This window comes from Loxodonta africana, chromosome 6, assembly GCF_030014295.1.
Source record: "Loxodonta africana isolate mLoxAfr1 chromosome 6, mLoxAfr1.hap2, whole genome shotgun sequence".
NCBI classification, from domain to species: Eukaryota; Metazoa; Chordata; class Mammalia; order Proboscidea; family Elephantidae; genus Loxodonta; species Loxodonta africana.
In genome coordinates this window covers 21,272,494-21,289,279 of record NC_087347.1, presented here as the reverse complement: position 1 = coordinate 21,289,279, position 16,786 = coordinate 21,272,494, and the positions used below count along the sequence as shown (strand labels likewise).

The 16,786-nt window shown below is 38.9% G+C and overlaps 1 protein-coding gene across 1 annotated transcript; it reads left to right on the top strand.

The window, feature by feature from the left end:
• Positions 1-913: 913 nt before the first annotated feature.
• CCDC195 (coiled-coil domain containing 195) lies at positions 914-15,933 on the top strand. The gene is made up of 3 exons (XM_064287416.1): positions 914-1,484; positions 7,985-8,231; positions 15,810-15,933. Exons 1-3 carry the CDS (start codon positions 1,223-1,225, stop codon positions 15,931-15,933), a joined length of 633 nt encoding a protein of 210 aa, XP_064143486.1. The 5' UTR covers positions 914-1,222.
• Positions 15,934-16,786: the final 853 nt, after the last annotated feature.

Here is a 16,786-nt window from a genome sequence, read left to right as displayed (position 1 = left end):
ATTGAATCCAACACTATTTTTCATTGTCATAGAAATTTTTACATTTCCTGAATATTTAGGCTGAATTGAAGTGGTGAAGGAATTGGGCGATTCATTTCATTTTTTAAACCTCAGTTTCCTTATCTGTAAAATAAAGACAATATCCAATTCATAAAGAGATTAAATGAGATCATGCATATGAAAAGCACTAGATAAGTACCCATGACTAATGATGTCAAGAGTAATACAAACATGTTGAACCAAAGAAAAGAATTGATGCCTTTGAATTATGATGTTGGTGAAGAATACTGAATATACCATGGACTGCCGAACCAACAAATCTGTCTTGGAAGAAGTACGGCCAGAATGCTCCTTAGAAGCAAGGATGGCGAGATTTCGTCTCACATACTTTGGACATGTTATCACGAGGGACCAGTTCCTGGAGAAGCACATTACGCTTATAGAGCAGGACAGTGAAAAAGAGGAAGACCCTCAGTGAGAGGCATTGACACAGTATTTGCAACAATGAGCTCAACCGTAACGATTTAGAGGATGGCATAGGACCAGGCAATGTTTTGTTCTGTTGTAGATAGGGCTGTTACGAGTTGGAATGGACTGGATAGCACTTAACAACAAAAACATTAACATCATATTCAAATAATATCGCCACAGTTCATATAACTTCTGGTATAAAGGTTGTACTTCTTTAATCAACAGGTATCAAAATTAATAATTTAGCATAAGAGTACAGAATGTGACATATTTTGCAGAGAACACAGAGCATTATTGTTAAGCACCAGCTTTGATCCATTAGTGGCAGATGGCAACTAAAAGAAATATTTGGTCCTGGAAGGATCAACAGAAGAAAGACTTTCAGTTGCTGGTATGATGGTGAGTTCACGGCAGGAATAAGAAACCGTTCTTCCCTGGAAAATATTAGGGTGTTTCCTTTTCTTCAGATACAAAGCAATTATTCTAGAACTGTGGATGGATATGAAATGAAAGATACAAAGGAAAGCTCTGTTCTGAAAAACAACACCCAGAATGAATAAGTCATGGTGATCCCTTACCTCCCTTGACAGTCTAATTGCTCTAGTGCTGAAAGGTGACACAGAGCTGAGTGATGTGCATCGTTCAGGAAGGTTTAAGAGTGGGATCCACCAGTACCACTGCATTTAGTTCATGAGCAAATGATGACCTGGCTTCCTTGTAGGAGCAAACCAGACAGACCTGGGAAAAGACAATGGAAGCTAATATCCAGATGATGCAAGTTATCCAGGAAATGCAGGCAGAGATCAATAAACTGGAGAAAGAGAATCGCGCCCTCCGGGTGAAACTGACTTCAAGTAATCAAAGACCCTTAGGCTCAGAGGAAGAATCAGAAGATGAAAGAGAAGAGGAAGCCACAGATCTTGGTAACCTAGGAGAAGTCCCTGCACAATCTTCAGCCACTCTACCTGGTAGTATTTCCACTGTTTCAGCACCAGCTTCTCGGGAACCCCAAGGTACTGAACGTTCATTGTTCTTCTGGGGTGTGGCCACCTTTGCAAAATACCTCCTAAATACTAGGCTTATTATGCTCATCACATCACTGCATAAATTGAGATTTTTGTTGTTTTTGTTAGCTATCATTGAGTAAGTCCCCAACTCATGGCAACCCTGTTAGCATGGAACCAAGCTCTGCTCAGTCCTGCGCTATATCCAACATCAGTTGTGTATAGGCCGGTTGGTTTTCACTGGATGATTTTCAGACATAAATAGCCAGGCCTTTCTTCCTAATCTGTCTTAGTCTGGTAACTTCACTGAAACCTGCTCAGCATCATAGTAACATGCAAACCTCCACTGACAGTCAGGTGGTATCTGTGCATGAGCGGCACTGGCTAGGAATGGAACCCTGGTCTCCTGCATAGAAAAAAAAAAATTTTTTTTTTTTTCTATAGAAGGCAAGAATTCTACCACTGAACCAACACTGCCTTCATTAATGGTAGGGAATTTCATTCTTTTTCTCCTGGTAGCTTAGCTCTGAATCCGTAGACAAAGATTTCTTCAGCATCTTCTAGCAAACTGTTTTAACAACAAACTCTAGATATGTCATCATAAGAATGACAAGTTTGTGGTAATCGATCACTGTCGAAATAATGTGTTTTTCTCCCTTGATTTCAATATTCAAATGCTACATAAGAGAACACTGAATGTGTGTATGTTAAATGGCTGGCTCACTTACCGAGCAAGAACAGCACTGCACAATAGTTACAGGCACGGATAGCAGAGTTGGATGAATCTGTTTGCAAGTGATTTGTCAGTCATTATCTGCTTGAATCTGAGCTCATTACTGAACATCTTTAACCTTCATTTTCTTCATCTGGTAGTAGGAATCATCATAGTATCTATATCAGAGAGTCGTGTGCTTAAATGCAATAACTTAGGGTAAGAGCTTAGCATAGCATCTGGTAAGCACACACAAATAACAGATATTATTTCTTATCCACCTTTTACAAAAAATTTTATCACCCTAAATGAGTGTACTGTACATAATTCAACCTATTCTACAGACTGGAGACTTCAAGACATGAAGCCAGTGTTTGGTATGTTCTAAATTATCGAATCTCTCACCTTGTGTGGGAAAGAAATTTTGACTGAAGATTATACGTGAGGTCAGAAAACAGCAGAGAAATATGCTTCACGTTTAAATTGTCAGTGCTCACCTAAGCACAACAAATTCAAATAAAATTGACATACACATAGTTAAATACTCAGATCTCTTAAAACCATCTGTCAAAGGCTGCAATCAATGCCATTTAGGGACTCTGAACAGCTTCACAATGGAAACTGTCATAGTTACCAGTGGGTTCTCTGTCTCGTAGAGTGGTCTCCCTCTAGTAAGGGACTCTGTATTTCAAAGCTAGAAACAGATTCCATCAGGGTATTTTGCCTTTTTGTCAGGTACAACTCTGGATCTGAGTAGAACTGTCTGCTAGTTATTTAATAAAGCTGTGAGAGCTTAACCTACAAGAAGGTTAGACTTTCTCCTGGTGGAATGTAATGTACCCTTACTCCAGGGTTTCTCAACCTCTGTACTATTGACATCTTGGATTCAATACTTCTTTGTTAAACGGATGCTTGGTGGCCAAATGGTTAAAGTGTTCAACTGCTAACCAAAAGTTCTGTAGTTCGGACCCACTGGCCACTGTGTGGGAGAAAGATGTGGCAGTCTTTTTTCAAAAAGATTACCCAAAAAAAAAAACCCACTGCCGTCGAGTCGTTTCCGACTCATATCGACCCTATAGGACAGAGTAGAACTGCCTAACAGTTTCCAAGGAGTGCCTGGCGGATTTGAACTGCCAACCTCTTGGTTAGCAGCCATAGCACTTAACCACTATGCCACCAGGGTTTCCTCATAAAGATTACAGATTACAGCTTTGGAAATCCCATGGGGAAGTTCTACACTGTTCTATTGGGGTCACTATGAGTCAGAATCTACTTGACAACATTGGGTTCCATTCTGGTTTTTGGATTATTTGTTGTAGGGGCTACCTCTGGGCATTGCAAGATGTTTAGCAACAGCTGCTAATAGTACCTGCCTCCCCCCAGTCAAGACAATCAAAAATATCTCCAGACATTTCAAAATGCCACCTGGGGGGCAAAATTGCCCCCAGCTTAGAATCACTGTAGTATTTCCAAGGTAAATAACACTCCTTTAAGTCTGTTTTTTATGGTGCTTAAAGGGAAACCCTGGTGGCGTAGTGGTTAAGTGCTACAGCTGCTAACCAAGAGTTCAGCAGTTCAAATCCACCAGGTGCTCCTTGGAAACTCTATGGGGCATTTCTACTCTGTTCTATAGGGTCGCTATGAGTCAGAATCGACTCAACGGCAGTGGGTTTTGTCCTAAAGAGGGAAACCCTGGCGGCGTAGTGGTTAAGTACTAAGGCTGCTAACCAAAAGGTTGGCAGTTCGAATTCACCAGGCGCTCCTTGGAAACTCTGTGGGGCAGTTCTACTCTGTCCTGTAGGGTTGCTATGAGTCGGAATCAACTCCATGGCAGTGGATTAGTGGGTATTCTAAAGAGTAAGTAAGTTAGGTCTTGGTATGTCTCTGTCCTATTCTGAAACAAGTGTTATGCTGCTGTTTAAAGAACACTAAACGCTCAAGGCCTGCATGCTATGAAGCTTAGTGTATTAGAATATTAGTTAGGCCTAAAAACATAATTGATATCATATTTCTTCAGCATGCGGGTGGTAACATATAATAAGGATATTAGCATTAATTTTTTTCAGGAATATGGATTTTTTTCTTGTTGTTAAGAGTATATTAGCATTAAATTTGACAATGACTGGTGAAGAATGTTCAAAGAAATTTTGGAAACTCTTGCCAGTTGCAAATAAAATACAAAAGGAAAAGCAATTTAAATTTATGCTTTGGGGCCCAGATATGTAACTTTATATATTTATTTGTGTCTTATATGTGATCGACTATTATAAGAGTAAGTGACATGATTGAGAGGGAAAAGAAAAAAAAAAAAAACACTGCCCCGAGCATCAGGAGACCTGGGTTGTAGTCCCAGTTTTATAAAAGTTGTTGAACACTGGGCAAGTCACATAAAATCTTTGATCCCGGAATTCTCTTGTAAAATTGAATACATTGGACTAGATGCCTTCCAAGGCCTCTTCTAGCTGTAAAGTTCTATAATTCTGTGAATGTAACATGCTTTTACGGTCACTCTTCTCATTTTTAAATAGGGAGAGTGATAAAATCTTTCATAGGGCTATTGAGAGGATTAAATGAGATGGTGCAAGTAAAAGTGAACATACATTACTCAGTAGTAGTTGTCATTGTAATATAATTGGATATGTCAGAAAAAAATATCATTCAACTTGAGCATAATAATCTTTGTTAGTAGTCGTAATCATATTGTTGTTGTTGTTGTTAGGTACCGTCAAGTCCGTTCCTAGTAAGTTATCCTATGTGCGACAGAAGGAAACACTGTCTGGTCCTTCACCATCCTCACAATTGCTGCTATGCCTGATCTAATTGCTGCAGCCACTGTGTCAATTCATCTTGTTGATGGCCTCTGACCCTCTACTTTACCAAGCATGTTGTCTCCTCCAGGGACTGAGCTTTCCTGATAACATGTCCAAAGTATGTGAGACATAGCCTTGCCATCCTTGCCTCTAAAGAGCATTCTGGTTGTACTTCTTCCAAGACAGATTTGTTCATTCTTTTGGCAACCCATGGTATATTCAATATTCTTTGCCAACACCACAATTCAAAGGCATCAATTCTTCTTCAGTCTTCCTTTCGCATGCATATAAGGCAACTGAAAACACCATGGCAGGCAACTGAAAACACCATGGCTTGGGTCAGGTGCACCTTATTCTTCGCCAACACCATAATCCAAAGGCATCCATTCTTCAGAAGTCTTCCTTATTCATCGTCCAACTTTAGCATGCATATCAGGCAAATGAAAACACCATAGCTTGAGTCAGGCATACCTTAGTCTTCAAGGTGACATCTCTCCTTTCAACACTTGAAAGAGGTCCTTTGCAGCAGATTTGCCCAATGCAATGTGTCTTTTGATTTCTTGCCTACTGCTTCCATGGGTCTTGATTGTGCATCCAAGTAAAATGAAATTCTTGACAACTTCAATCTTTTCTCCGTTTATCATGATGTTGCTTATTGGTCCAGTTGTGAGGATTTTTGTTTTATTTTGAGATATAATCCATACTGAAGGCTGTGGTCTTTAATCTTCATCAGTAAGTACTTCAAGTCCTCTTCACTTTCAGCAAGCAAGGTTGTGTCATCTGCATAACTCAGGTCATTAATGCATCTTCCTCCAATCTTGATGCCCCATTCTTATTCATATAGTCCAGCTTCCTGGAGTATTTGCTCAGCATACAGCTTGAATAGGTATGGTGAAAGGATACAACCCTGACACACACCATTCCTGACTATAAACCAGGCAGCATCCCCTTGTTCTGTTCAAATGACTGCCTCTTGATCTATATGCAGATTCCTCATGAGCACAATTAAGTGTTCCGGAATTCCCATTCTTCTCAATGTCATCCATAATTTGTTATGATCCACACAGTTGAATGCCCTTGCACAGTCGGTAAGAAGCAGGTAAACATCTTTCTGGTATTCTCTGCTTTCAGCCAGGAACCATCTCATATCAGCAATGATATTCCTGGTTCTACATCCTTTTCTCAATCTGGCTGGAATTTCTGGCAGTTCCCTGCTGATATATTGCTGCAGCAGCTTTTGAATGATCTTCAGCAAAATTTCACTTGCATGTGGTATTAATAATATAGTTCAATAATTTCCACATTTGGTTGGATCACCTTTCTTGGGAATAGGCATAAATATGGATCTCTTCCAGTTGGTTGGCCAAGTAGCTGTCTTCCAAATTTCTTGGCGTAGATGAATGAGCACTTCCAGTGCTGCATCCATTGGTTGAAGCATCTCAATCGATATTCTGTCAATTCCTGGAGCCTTGCTTTTTCACCAGTGCCTTCAGTGCAGCTTGGACTTCTTCCTTCTGTACCATCAGTTCCTGATCATATGCTACCTCCTGAAATGGTTGAAGGTCGACCAATTCTTTCTGGTACAATGACTCTATATTCCTTCCATCTTCATTTGATGCTTCCTGAGTCGTTTAATATTTTCCCCCATAGAATCCTTCAATATGGCAACTCAAGGCTTGAATTTTTTCTTCAGTTCTTTCAGCTTGAGAAATGCGCAGCATGTTTTTCCCTTTTGGTTTTTTATCTCCAGGTCATGTACATGTCATTATAATACTTTATTTTGCCTTCTCAAGCCCCTCTTTGAAATCTTCTGTTCAGCTCTTTTACTACATCATTTCTGCCTATTGCTTTAGCTACTTGATGTTCAAGAGCAAGATTCAGAGTCTCTTTTGACATCCCTTTTGGTCTTTTCTTTCTTTCCTATCTTTTTAATGACCTCTTGCTTTCTTCATGTATGATGTCCTTGATGTCATCCCACAACTCGTCTGGCCTTCGGTCATTCATGTTCAACGTGTCAAATCTCTTCTTGAGATAGTCTCTAGATTCAGGTAGGATATCATATATTGCCAATTTTAATTGGAATTTATTCTTGCAGCTAAATACATTTGAGAGTACAGGACCCAGAGAGATTAAGTAACTTGCCCAAGCCCCTTTAGAAAACAGGATAATAAACCCATTCTATGAGAAAGAACAATATAAAAATCAGAAATGTGAATTTCGCTTTAAGAAAAGGAAAAATTTAATTAAAGATGAACTGGAAGCAAATCACTAAAAGTTCTTCTGATTATTCTGTGACAGCTGTAGTGAGATAAAGAAAGGCTTTTCATGAGTGGAGACACATTCCTTCCATCAACACCTGAGGGCCTAGAGCCATACTACAGCTGAGGGGCACTGCTGCTTGGTAATTGTATTGAAACGGTAAATGTTTTGTTATATGTATCGAGTCGATTCCGATTCATAGCGACCCTATAGGACAGAGTAGAACTGCCCCCATAGAGTTTCCAAGGAGCGCCTGGTGGATTTGAACTGCCAACCCTTTGGTTAGCAGCCGTAGCACTTAACCATATATGTTATATGTATATTTACCACAAATAATATATGTGAGTGTGTGTGTATACTCATACATACATACTTAAAAAAAATAGTTGCAGTCAAACTGACTCCAACTCAGGGTGACCCCATTTGTGTCAGAGTAGAACTGTTCTCCATAGGGCTTTCAGTGGCTGATTTTTCGGAAGTAGACCTCCAGGCCTTTCTTCTGAGGTGACTCTGGGCATATTAGAACCTCCTACTTTTTGATTATCAGCTGAGTGCATTAACTCTTTGCATCACATACATGCATATATACATACGTACGTGTACACGTACACACTCATATACATATATATATATATTGCACTGTGAATGCTGAAAGTGTGCTCAGAACGAACCCTATTGAATCATTAAGGGTAGAATTTTTGAACTTTAATTTTTTGTCTCCTGTACAGGCAATGTTATGATCATAAGACGCTATTCCATTTCCTCATCAGTTAATTCATTTGCTGCAATTGATCCCTGGAAAACTGGAAAAAGACTTCCAAGTACTGGAATTCTAAAACCTCAAGGAACATTTAAATCACTGGTTAGTTCTTCAGTTAAGAAGCAAGACAATGAAGAAAAGATGTTTGCAGCAGATTCTTGTACCAGCCATAGTTTCAGCCAAAGAGCTTTACCCAAACATATTTTTGGTTGCAGGTAATGAACAGTATGTATCAAGGTAGTGTACAAGTGTATGGTATGATGGTTACTGAGATATTCCCCCTGGATAATCAGGGTCTTATCTAATGGTGGACACAAAGCGAAATAGCATATTAGGCCAAGATAATTTTCATCTCACTATGTCCGTTCTGGGGAATCAAAAGAGACAAACTTATTTGAGATCAAATGGCACGCTCAGATAGAGGTCTCTAATAAGTGGAAAACTTAATTTGTCTTCATTTGTTTGTCAAATATTAATAATCTTACAGTGTTTTTGAGGTAGTCACTGGTGATAAAAAATATTCAGTAAGAGATAAAATCCTATGCTCAAAATGCTCATGTAATGACGAAGACTCACATATAAACTCCCCATTGCAATAATGTGCCTCTCAGGGAGACAAGACAGTTATTTTAGAGCTGACCACAGAATTCCTCTCTGAGAGAGAATTGTCCTCATGTAGGCAGAGTATTATAGGCTTCTGAGGGAGTATTAAAAAAAAAAAAAAAAGGGACCCTTCAGGTATAACCCCAAAGAGCCAAGAGACAAAGAGACAACTGAAGTGCTCTTTAAAATACGTGAATTGATATTCAAGTTGAGAACAACCTGAAAATCGGAGAGATTTGAGAAAACGTTTGAGGGTGAGGCTGGGGGTCTTTGCAAGGAAACTTAGCCAGTGGTCCCTGTAGTGGGTGAAGCCAAGAGATCTTTCAGAACAAGGTTGTCTAATGCCAAGTATTACTTGATCTTCTCTACTGTCCTGGAGATTGGCCTTCCCTCTCACACATTACACATTGTTCTCATCCAACTCCCAGTTAGACCCTGACTCTTTAGCAAAAGACTTCTACACATTTGTCTTGTGCAAGTGCAAGGAGGAAAATAAAAAAAAAGAGTCTGGGTTTCTTGATTAGCTTATCACAAGGAAGAGAAAGTGGGACAAACATGGCTACTGAGAGAATAGTGAATCATCAAATTCAGCAGTGGCAGGAAATCAAATCATGGGAGAGTTATAAGTAGGAGGTCTTCAGGAATTCTCATAAATATTAGCAAGAGCAATGGACTTCCCACAGATGTGAGGTAGGAGGGTTGAGCCAGTTATATTTGAATTTCAGAAGACAAGATGAAAATGATGTTCACTTGTAGAAAGCTCAATTCTAGAAGCAGAGAGCGCAGCCTGAGTCAAGAAAGACAACTGAACTCAGCCAGGCAAAGAAAACTGGCAAAAGCTTCACATGCAGAGCAAAAATTATCACTAATCAAGAGGGGGTTCGCATAGCTCTCTTATCTAGTCCTCCCCAAAAGCAAGTATCATCAGGAATTTTGTTTCCATTCTTTCTATCCTTTCACTCTATGTTTTTATACTTTTATTACATATATTCATTGATTCATCAAATACAGCCTGTGTAGTATGTGCCAGGCAGGGTTGTAGACCCTAATCATACAACAGAGAATAAAATTGTCAAAAATCCCTGCTCACGTGGCACTTATAGTCTATGTAGCATGATATTAAATAAAGAAGAAAATATGTAAAGTGCATATTATGTTAGAAGGAAATAAGTACTAAAGAGAAAGACAAAGTAACAAAAGGTAGAAAAAAGTATTAGAGGAGAAAGGATTGTTGAAATTGTTTTATATCATGGCCAGAAAATGTCTCGCCATTGGAATCAAGAAGAAAGAGAGAGTCCTGAGGATATCTGAGGGAAGAACACCCCAGGTCCTGAGAAGAACAAATGCAAAGGACTTGGGTGTGTTGAAGGACAACTAAGGAGGCCAGTGTGCCTGGAATCCAGCAAGCAAGCCAGAGATCAATAAGAGATAAAGGCCAACAGCCAAGAAATGGCCTTTCACCTCCTACAATGACTCTGAATTTGTTCTAAGTGAATTGAGGCACATAACATACTCTTTTCATTTTAAAAGGATCATGTTCTGAGCCTGGTTGTGGAAAGACTGCAGGAGAGCAATACAGAAGGCAAGGAGGCCAGTTATAAAGCTATAAAATAATCTAGGCAAGAGATGATTAGTCAAGGATGGTAACAATTGCTGTAGTTTCTGGATCTGGTTTGAAGGTAGAGCCAACAAAGTTTGTTGGCAGGTCAGGTATTGGAAATGGAAATAAGAACTGTACATCCAACTACTGGGTTCCAACAGTCAAGTGTTTTCAAAGAGGGAAGAGAAAACAAAGATATGTCCTTTGCCTTTAAAAAAGAGTAAAATTATTATTTCCAATAATAAAATCACTAAATGTTTATTGTAAAAAAAAAAAAGATGGCAATTATAAAATATAAATACAATATGCAAAGTAAAACGTATACAAAGGAAAATTCCTCCAAAATCCCACTACCAAAATTACTACCTTTTAGATTTTGATGTATATCTTTCCAGGCATATGACTACATATTTTGAAATTCTACAGTGCATATATTATAATCTGTTTTTTATACATTAAAACTATTATATTTTCATAGACCTACAACTCTAACTGATAACTGTTGTTGTTGTTGTTGTTGTTGTTAGGTGTCATCCAGTCGGTTCTGACTCGTAGCAACCCTATGCACAACAGAACGAAACACTGCCCGATCCTGAGCCATCCTTACAATCATTGTTATACTTGAGCTCATTGTTGCAGCCACTGGGTCAATCTACCTCGTTGAGGGTCTTCCTCTTTTCCACTGACCCTCTACTCTGCCAAGCATGATGTCCTTCTCCAGGGACTGATCCCTCCTGACAACATGTCCAAAGTATGTAAAACACAGTCTCGCCATCCTTGCCTCTAAGAAGAATTCTGGCTGTACTTCTAAGACAGATTTGTTCGTTCTTTTGGCAGTCCATGGTATATTCAACATTCTTTGCCAACACCACAATTCAAAGGCGTCAATTCTTCTTCGGTCTTTCTTATTCATGGTCCAGCTTTCACATGCATATGATGCAACTGGAAATACCATGGCTTGGGTCAGGCGTACCTTAGTCTTCAAGGTGACGTCTTTGCTCTTCAACACTTTAAAGAGGTCCTTTGTAGCAGATTTACCCAATGCAATGCGTCTTTTGATTTCTTGATTGCTGTTTCCATGATGGCTGTTGATTGTGGACCCAAGTAAAATGAAATCCTTGACAACTTCAATCTTTTCTCCATTTATCATGATGTTGCTCATTGGTCCACTTGTGAGGATTTTTGTTTTCTTTATGTTGAGGTGCAATCCATTCTGAAGGCTGTGGTCTTTGTTCTTCATGAGTAAGTGCTTCAAGCCCTCTTCACTTTCAGCAAGCAAGGTTGTGTCATCTGCATAATGCAGGTTGTTAATGAGTCTTCCTCCAATCCTGATGCCCTGTTCTTCTTCATATAGTCCAGCTTTTCATATACAGCATACAGGTTGAATAGGTATGGTGAAAGAATACAACCCTGACACACACCTTTCCTGACTTTAAACCAATCAATATCCCCTCGTTCTGTCCCAACAATTGCCTCTTGATCTATGTAAAGGTTCCTCATGAACACAATTAAGTGTTCTGGAATTCCCCGTCTTCACAATGTTATCCATAATTTGTTATGATCCACACAGTCGAATGCCTTTGCACAGTCAATAAAACACAGGTAAACATCCTTCTGGTATTCTCTGCTTTTAGCCAGGATCCACCTGACATCAGCAATGATATCTCTGGTTCCATGTCCTCTTCTGAAACCAGCCTGAATTCTGGCAGTTCCCTGTCAATACACTACTGCAACCATTTTTGAATGATCTTCAGCAGAATTTTGTTTGTGTGTAATATTAATAATATTGTTCTATAATTTCCACATTTGGTTATATCATCTTTTTTGGGAATAGGCATAAATATGGATCTTTTCCAGTCAGTTGGACAGGAAGTTGTCTTCCATATTTCTTGGCATAGACCAGTGAGCACCTCCAGCGTTGCATCTGTTTGTTCAAACATCTCAACTGATATTCCATCAATTCCTGGATCCTTGTTTTTCACCAATCCTTTCAGAGCAGCTTGGACTTCTTCCTTCAGTACCATCGGTTCCTGATCATATGCCACCTCTTGAAATGGCTGAACATTGACTAATTCTTTTTGGTATAATGACTCTGTGTATTCCTTCCATCTTCTTTTGATGCTTCCTGTGTCGTTTGATATTTTCCCCAGAAAATCCTTCACTATTGCAACTCGGGGTTTAAATTTTTTCTTCAGTTCTTTCAGCTTGAGAAACACCGAGTGTGTTCTTCCCTTTTGGTTTTCCATCTCCAGCTCTTTGCACATGTCATTATAATACATTCAATTTCAGACTGCAACAGCTGATAAAAATCTTCTATGTCTTCATCTTTGGCCCTAGTGGTTGGTAGGCAAATTTGAATAATAGTTGCATTAACTGGTCTTCCTTGTAAAAAATCCTTGTAGGCGTATGGATATTATCCTATCACTGACAGTGTTGTACTTCAGGATAGATCTTGAAACGTTCTTTTTGACGATGAATGCAACGCCATTCCTCTTCGATTTGTCATTCCCAGCATAGTAGACCGTATGATCGTCTGATTCAAAATGGCCAATACCAGTCCATTTCCACTCACTAATGCCTAGGTTATCGATGTTTATGCGTTCCATTTCATTTTTGATGATTTCCAGTTTTCCTAGATCCATACTTCGTACATTCCAGGTTACAATTACTAATTGATGTTTGCAGCTCTTTCTTCACATTTTGAGTCGCGCCACCTTAGCAAATGAAGGTCCTGAAAGCTTTACTCCATCCACGTCATTAAGATCGACTCTACTTTGAGGAGGCAGCTCTTCCCCAGCCATCTTTTGAGTGCCTTCCAACCTGGGGGGCTCATCTCCCAGCACTATATCAGACAATGTTCTGCTGCTATTCATAAGGTTTTCACTGCCTAATGGTTTTCAGAAGTAGACTTCTGGGTTCTTCTTCCTAGTCCATCTTAGTCTGGAAGCTCAGCTGAAAACCGTCCTCCATGGGTGATCCTGCTGGTATCTGAATACCACTGGCATAGCTTCCAGCAACACGCAAGCCCCCACAGTTCCACAAACTGAGACGTGGTGGTATTATAAACTCATAATTATAATACTATTAATTTTATCATTTCCATTTATTTGCTCTGATAATTTGAGAACCAAGCCAACATTTATACTATGTTATTTTTCTGAACCAAAATGTTTTCCAAATCCCAAACTGCCGATTATTGAACTATTTAGAACACAATCTATTTCTAATTTAGAAGCTATTTTAATTTTAAAGATTGAGCCAATGTAGAATTTTGTTAAAACAAGAAAATCAGTACTGGCTTAAAATCAACAGCTGGGTTGGCATAACATCTGCTAGATACAAAAGACTATTGAGTAAAAGTTAAACATGTGTTTTGGAGCTGTTGTTGTTGTTGTTAGGTGCCTTGCAATGTGTTCTGACTCATAGAGACCCTATGCACAACAGAACGAAATACTGCTCCCTTCTGTGCTGTCCTCACAATTTTTGCTATCCTTGAGCCCATTGTTGTAGTCACTGTGTCAATCCATCTCATTTAAGGTCTTTCTCTTTTCCGCTGACCCTGTACTCTGCCAAGAATGATGTCCTTCTCCAGGGACTGATCCCTCCTGATAACATGTCCAAGATATGTGAGATGCAGTCTCGCCATCCTTGCTTCTAAGGAGCATTTTGGTTGTACTTCTTCCAAGACAGATGTGTTTGTTCTTTTGGCAGCCCATGGTATATTCAATATTCTTTGCCAACATCACAATTCAAAGGCATCAATTCTTCTTCGGTCTTCCTTTCATGTGCATATGAGGCAATTGAAAACACCGTGGCTTGGGTCAGGTGCACCTTAGTCCTTTTTTATTTTGTTTTACTTTTGTAGAGATTAAATAACAAAGTAGCACAAAAAAATCAGCTCATTATTCCCCAATTGCTTGGTAAATTCATTTACTTTCTAATAGCTTTCAAAGAATTTTACAAAGATTTATCGAAAACCAATTTCCTTGAATTGGCTTTTCAATTATATCAAACATCATTCCTAATTTCCTTGTGAACTTTTCCATTATTGTACTAAGAAAGTATTTTACAGAATAATTTCAATATCAAGATTTCTAAGAACCAAAGCTTTCCAAAAACTAGAGATAAGATTTTAATTTTTCCTTAATTAGATATAGAAATCCAATCCACTCCTGGGTTTAAGAAAAAAGTAATCTCAGGCTATTGAAAAGATTAGGGAAAAGGATTCATATAGACAGTTAAAATTAGAAATGCTATTTTATTCATTTTGCTTTTAGGAGAAACCAGACATACTAAAATAAATATAGTCTCTCCGTTTCCTAGAGCAAAGTGGTTAAGAAGTGAGCCTCTGTAATTAGACAACTAAAATTCTAACTCTATCACTTTTTAAATCCCATGACCTTGGAAACCTTTTTAGTCTATCTTGTGTCACGGTTTCCTTCTCCGTAAAAAAGGGAATCACAATAGGAATTACCTCATAGTTTTTGTGATGAATAAGTGAGATAATAGAGTGAGTGCTTGCTAAGTGGCACTGTTTTTATTGACCCCAGCATTTGGAAACAATGGCCTTCCTTTCAAGGGTAGGAGCAAATGCATTCTCCCAGAAGAGGCCACCAAATGCCATTTAGTGAAATTGGTGCCTTAACTAGCAAAAGTTATTGTCAGCTGCCATTGAGTTGGCCCTGACTCCTGGCGATGTCATCCATGCACAACAGAACAAAATGCTGCCCCGTCTCATGCCATCCCCGTGATCATTTGGGGATTGGACAGTTGTGACACACAGTGTTTTCAGTAGCTGATTTTTGAAAGTAGATCTCCAGGCCCTTCTTCCTAGTCTGTCTTAGTCTGGAAGCTCCGCTGAAGCCTGTTCAGGATCAGAACAACAGCAAGCCTCCATTGAAAGACAGGTAGTGGCTGTGCTTGAGGTGCATTGGTTGGAAATCGAACCCAGCAATCCCACGTGGAAGGCAAGACATCGACCACTGAACCAACATGCAATCATTTTGAACAGTGTACTTTAGACTTAAACCTAAGAGCAATTGATCCTGATTTATGTCCAAAATCTGTACAACACTGTTAGAGGTAAAAGGAGAAGTGAGCAAAATGAAAAGACAATCTCCCGGTTAATACTGAGTCATTGCTGTTGTTCCTCTCACTCCTTTATTATTCAGGTGTAGCAGATGTTCAATTAGTTCAAAGTCAAAAAGGAGCAGATTGATCTGAATTATAAGCTAATTGCCTCAACTCTAACTGCATTTCAGCTGAAGAGCTTTGATATGAAAGACCTTTGCCTAAGACACCACAGTGTTACTCTGCTTTAAGCATCAAGCTAATTATCTTGAGGTTTAGAGACACTCCCTCAATCATTTTAAATCTTAGTTTCATAAGCATGACTCATTGTGCTTAATTAAAAGATCAATCCCAAAATGTTTTCTTACATCATTGTTGAACAACTTATCACAAAATTATTATAATATTTTTTAAATGGATATCCAACATACTGCACAGTATTTGATGACTTGGAAAAAATAGAAAATACTTTGTATAAAGGATCACTAAATTTTTTTTCCCCTTATTCTGTTTTCTTTAGGGACAAGATAAAGACAGTCAGTTTTCTGTTACCCATGGACATATCTGCATATTCCAAAAATTCAAGTTTTTTGAAATATTCACCAAGTCAGACCACTAACAAGCTAAGTACCATTATGGAATAGGATGTGTGATTCCCAAGAGATGGGATTGTTAAGGCCTAGCTCGGTCAGGATCCTCCCCTGCAAAAACCTCTGGCCAGAGGCCCAGTAAGACATACAAAATCCAGGTCACCGGACTCTGTTGGGCAAAAAAATGGAAGTTATTACTTTTTGTTGTTTTTGAGTATGAAGGACTGATCTGTGTACAGTGGCTATTGTAGTTTGTCTACTTACCATGTGAACAATTAAATGTGATTTACACTAAGCATCCAATCTCTGCATTATGCCATCAGGAAATGCTGCTGTTCACATCATAAGTGTCACTTTTGCAGTTGAAACTATGACAAATCTTCAAAAAGTTCCAGTTTTCATTAAAGTCATAAAAAAAAAATAGTGATCCTTCTTACAGTTGATTGCATGTCGACATTTCACAAATACCAGCTCACTTGGCCTTTTAATGTACTTGTGTCATAGACGTGTGTATGCAAATACAACAGACTATCATCATATACATTATGGACTCAGAGGAACTATGGACTGGCTAAATGCAAAGAAATTAAACCTGACTGGAAGGGGGGAGAAAAAGGTTCAGATGATCAATACTGAAGGGCTAGGAACTCTCAGAAACTCCCACAATTCCTGAACTTGTAGTCAAGAGAAAATCACCCCTTCCTGGTTTGTAGCAATGATGCCTCATCCCAGACTTACAGAATTGGCTGGGGAACAAAAGCTGGAACAGAGAGAGGGAGGAACTCCAAAAGAAGACCAGAAACTCACATTTTAAACAAGCTTTCCAAGATAATATTGATGGCAGCCATGTTTATGATCTACAGTTACAAATGTAAGAAACATGGTTTAGAGCTCCCCAGGTCTGGTT

What these genes read in the sequence shown, in the direction of transcription:
- CCDC195 (XM_064287416.1), top strand. Translation starts at nt 1,223, where the DNA reads ATGGAAGCTAATATCCAGATGATGCAAGTTATCCAGGAAATGCAGGCA. An exon ending in AGCTTCTCGGGAACCCCAAG is followed by an intron (nt 1,485 to 7,984) that starts GTACTGAACGTT and finishes TCTCCTGTACAG; the next exon opens with GCAATGTTATGATCATAAGA. An exon ending in AAACATATTTTTGGTTGCAG is followed by an intron (nt 8,232 to 15,809) that starts GTAATGAACAGT and finishes TGTTTTCTTTAG; the next exon opens with GGACAAGATAAAGACAGTCA.